General features: G+C 41.9%; 1 protein-coding gene across 1 annotated transcript; it reads left to right on the top strand.

Annotated features, from left to right (window-relative positions):
* Positions 1-364: 364 nt before the first annotated feature.
* On the top strand, positions 365-2,331 carry LOC134187666 (uncharacterized). Its single transcript, XM_062655819.1, has one exon. It carries the CDS (start codon positions 988-990, stop codon positions 2,329-2,331), a length of 1,344 nt encoding a protein of 447 aa, XP_062511803.1. The 5' UTR covers positions 365-987.
* The last annotated feature ends 549 nt before the right edge of the window (positions 2,332-2,880 follow it).

Below are 2,880 nucleotides of genomic sequence, written 5' to 3'. Positions count from 1 at the left end.
ACCGCTGCTGCGAATTCGTGGCACTTGTACAGACTGACCACATGTCCAACAGTAAGTGCCATAGTTATGAATTCTTATGTGTTGTACATATGTAGTTATTCATGTTGTAGATGAAAGACCTGGACTATCAAGAACTTCTGGTCAAAGAACTGGTTGCTGCTCAACAGGAAGCTCAAGGACATCATTCCAACAAAGATGGTCGACCACAAGAACCCGTCGCTGCCTCTGTGACGTCCTATATTCTCCCAATGCACCACACTCCTATGTTTTAAGAGCACTTCTCGCGCCCGTGAGGGCAGATGCATATGCTGTGTTCAGTAGTACTGCTTCTTAAATCTGTATTTATTTAAAGTCTGTCCCAGAATTAAAGTCATAATGGGTTTGGGGGAGTAACTTGGGAGTGGCTGAGGAAACCCTGCACCTTGTAAGGACCATATGCAATGTTGTTGCAACAATCAATTATAGATCCAGTTAGCCTCAGTTTACTATCCCCTCCAGGTAAACTAACACAGGTACTAGATAAGTAAGTGTTCCCTGTACGTACCCACAACATCCGAATCTTTTAGCTACAGTAGCTTGGCTACAAGAAGTTCTTCAGTAGATCTATGTGGTGTGCAACTTGGGAGGGCCTGCCTAATTAGCGGACATCTGTCCTTTGCAGCTGTGTAAAAATAATTGCAACGCATTTTCTTTTACGCGGCTGGTTGGAACTCAATAAGCCCCATAACTGTTACAGTCCAAGTTCTAACTTAGTAGTCTGCAGTCAATCAGAACTCAGATGCATTTTCAGAAGCAAAATGATAACAGTATCCAAACCGGAAACAGACTGTGTAGTGCAGGTGACGTAACAAGTTTATAGCAGTCACCAGAGATTCCATTTGGAGGTCCCACGCATTGCCTACACCCAACGCTCTCTGCATTGTCAGTTTTGGCTTTCAGTTTTAATTCTGGTCTGCTAGTGTTTGAATATTTTCTATCTATTTTCCAATGGCAACACAATCAGGAAGACATATAAGAAGTATAGAAAAGTCAATTGTGCTTTCCGTGAGAGATTTCTTTGTGAAAGAAAAGGAGGATGGCCCCATCCTTCTGGACAAACCGATCCAGAGAGTAGCAGAAGCAACAGGGATGCACCAGAGAACAATCTACAGAATCTGCAGAGAACATAAAGATAAGGGACATATTGAAAGTCCAAGGAAGAGAGGGAGAAAAGAACACAGTGGACCAGTTAGAGAGTACACAGACAATTTTCAAGAGGCTGTAATCAGGAGAAGAATTCATAAATTCTACACTGACAAAGTCTTCCCCACATTAACACTACTCCACGCTGCTCTAGTAGAAGAAGAGGAGTTTCCATATTCAAGGGCAAGTTTGCATAGGATCATTAGCAGAATGGGCTTTCGACATAAAACTATGAACAGAAAAAAATGTTTATACGAACAGCACCGCATTGTGGCCTCACGAGCCCAATACCTGAAAGAAATCAAACGATTTCGATCAGAAGGTAGGCCTATTATCTACCTTGATGAAACATGGCTAAATCAGCACCATACAGTGACAAAATGCTGGACAGACTATGACGGGAAAGGTGGCCTCAAGATTCCTAGTGGTAAAGGAAAACGACTTATAATCCTTCATGCAGGTTGTGAGCAAGGGTGGATTGATGGAGCTGAACTGATTTTTGTTGGCAAAAGAGACTCAGGCGATTATCACAACGAAATGAATATTTTACATTTCATGGAGTGGTTTAGAGAGAAGCTGTTACCAAACTGTCCACCTCGATCTGTGATTGTGTTGGATAATGCCAAGTACCACAACGCAGTTGTTGAAAAAATACCAACCAAGTCAAGCAGAAAACAGGATATGTTAGACTGGCTTGCAAAGCATAAAATTCGCCATGAAAAGAAGATGTTAAAAGCTGAACTATATTTCTTAATTTGGGCAACCAATCCTGTTTCTGTATACCAAACAGACGTCTTTGCACAAGAAAAGGGACACAGCTGTTTGCGTCTCCCTGTTGGTCACTGTGGACTAAATCCTATAGAGCTCGCATGGGCACAAGTCAAAGGTTATGCAGCTAGAAAGAATACAGGGATCAGTGGTTTTACTATGGAGAACATTTTGCAACTTGCCAGAGAAGGAATGCTGGAAGTCACACCAGATCGATGGGCTGGCTGTGTGGAACATGTAAGAGAAAAGGTGGAGAAGCACTATTGGGAAGTAGACGGACTGATGGACGACCTAGTTGAGCGAATGGTAATAGAAGTAGGCCATGGCGACACCTCGAGCTCTGAGTCTGAAGAAACTGTTAGCGATACAGAAAGTGACTAACTGTTGACCTTTGGTATTGTACAGGGCGTAGCAACAGCAGGTAGCTAATTTATATGTCCATTAGAGTATCAACTTCAGTCTCAATTACAGTCTTTATCTTAAAGAGTTGAAACTAATTTGGCAAGCTATGCATTTAGAGAACGTTGATTGACATAACTCCACCCTCTATCTCATTATATTTCCAAAGTGTGCTGTATCTCCTCTCTAATACACCCTATGAACAACACGTTGCCATAATTGAATAAAGGGAATCAAGAGCTATCCAATGATGCCCGTATCAATCCCGTATCTTCCAAAGTGGCCCCTCAGCTGCCCGTTTTCGGTTGTGACTTTAATGCTGGGACAGACTTTAGTTGTATAGATTGTTATTGTCTAAGTAAGAAGGCGGAGGTTCGAAGTTACTGCAAGGAATGTGGTGTATATCTCTGTTTGCGTCCAGGCTATAATTGCTCTAGACTATATCACAGTAGAACTAAAGTAGATTTAAAATGTCGAGAGTTTGCATGACTAAAAACGCCATTAGGCCTGATTTTATGTCTTTTGTTGTTG

Source organism: Corticium candelabrum, chromosome 12 (genome assembly GCF_963422355.1).
Source record: "Corticium candelabrum chromosome 12, ooCorCand1.1, whole genome shotgun sequence".
In the NCBI taxonomy this organism is placed as follows: Eukaryota; Metazoa; Porifera; class Homoscleromorpha; order Homosclerophorida; family Plakinidae; genus Corticium; species Corticium candelabrum.
This window is presented reverse-complemented; position numbering and strand designations above follow the sequence as displayed.

Coding starts and splice junctions, on each gene's coding strand:
- LOC134187666 (XM_062655819.1), top strand. CDS start 988: ATGGCAACACAATCAGGAAGACATATAAGAAGTATAGAAAAGTCAATT.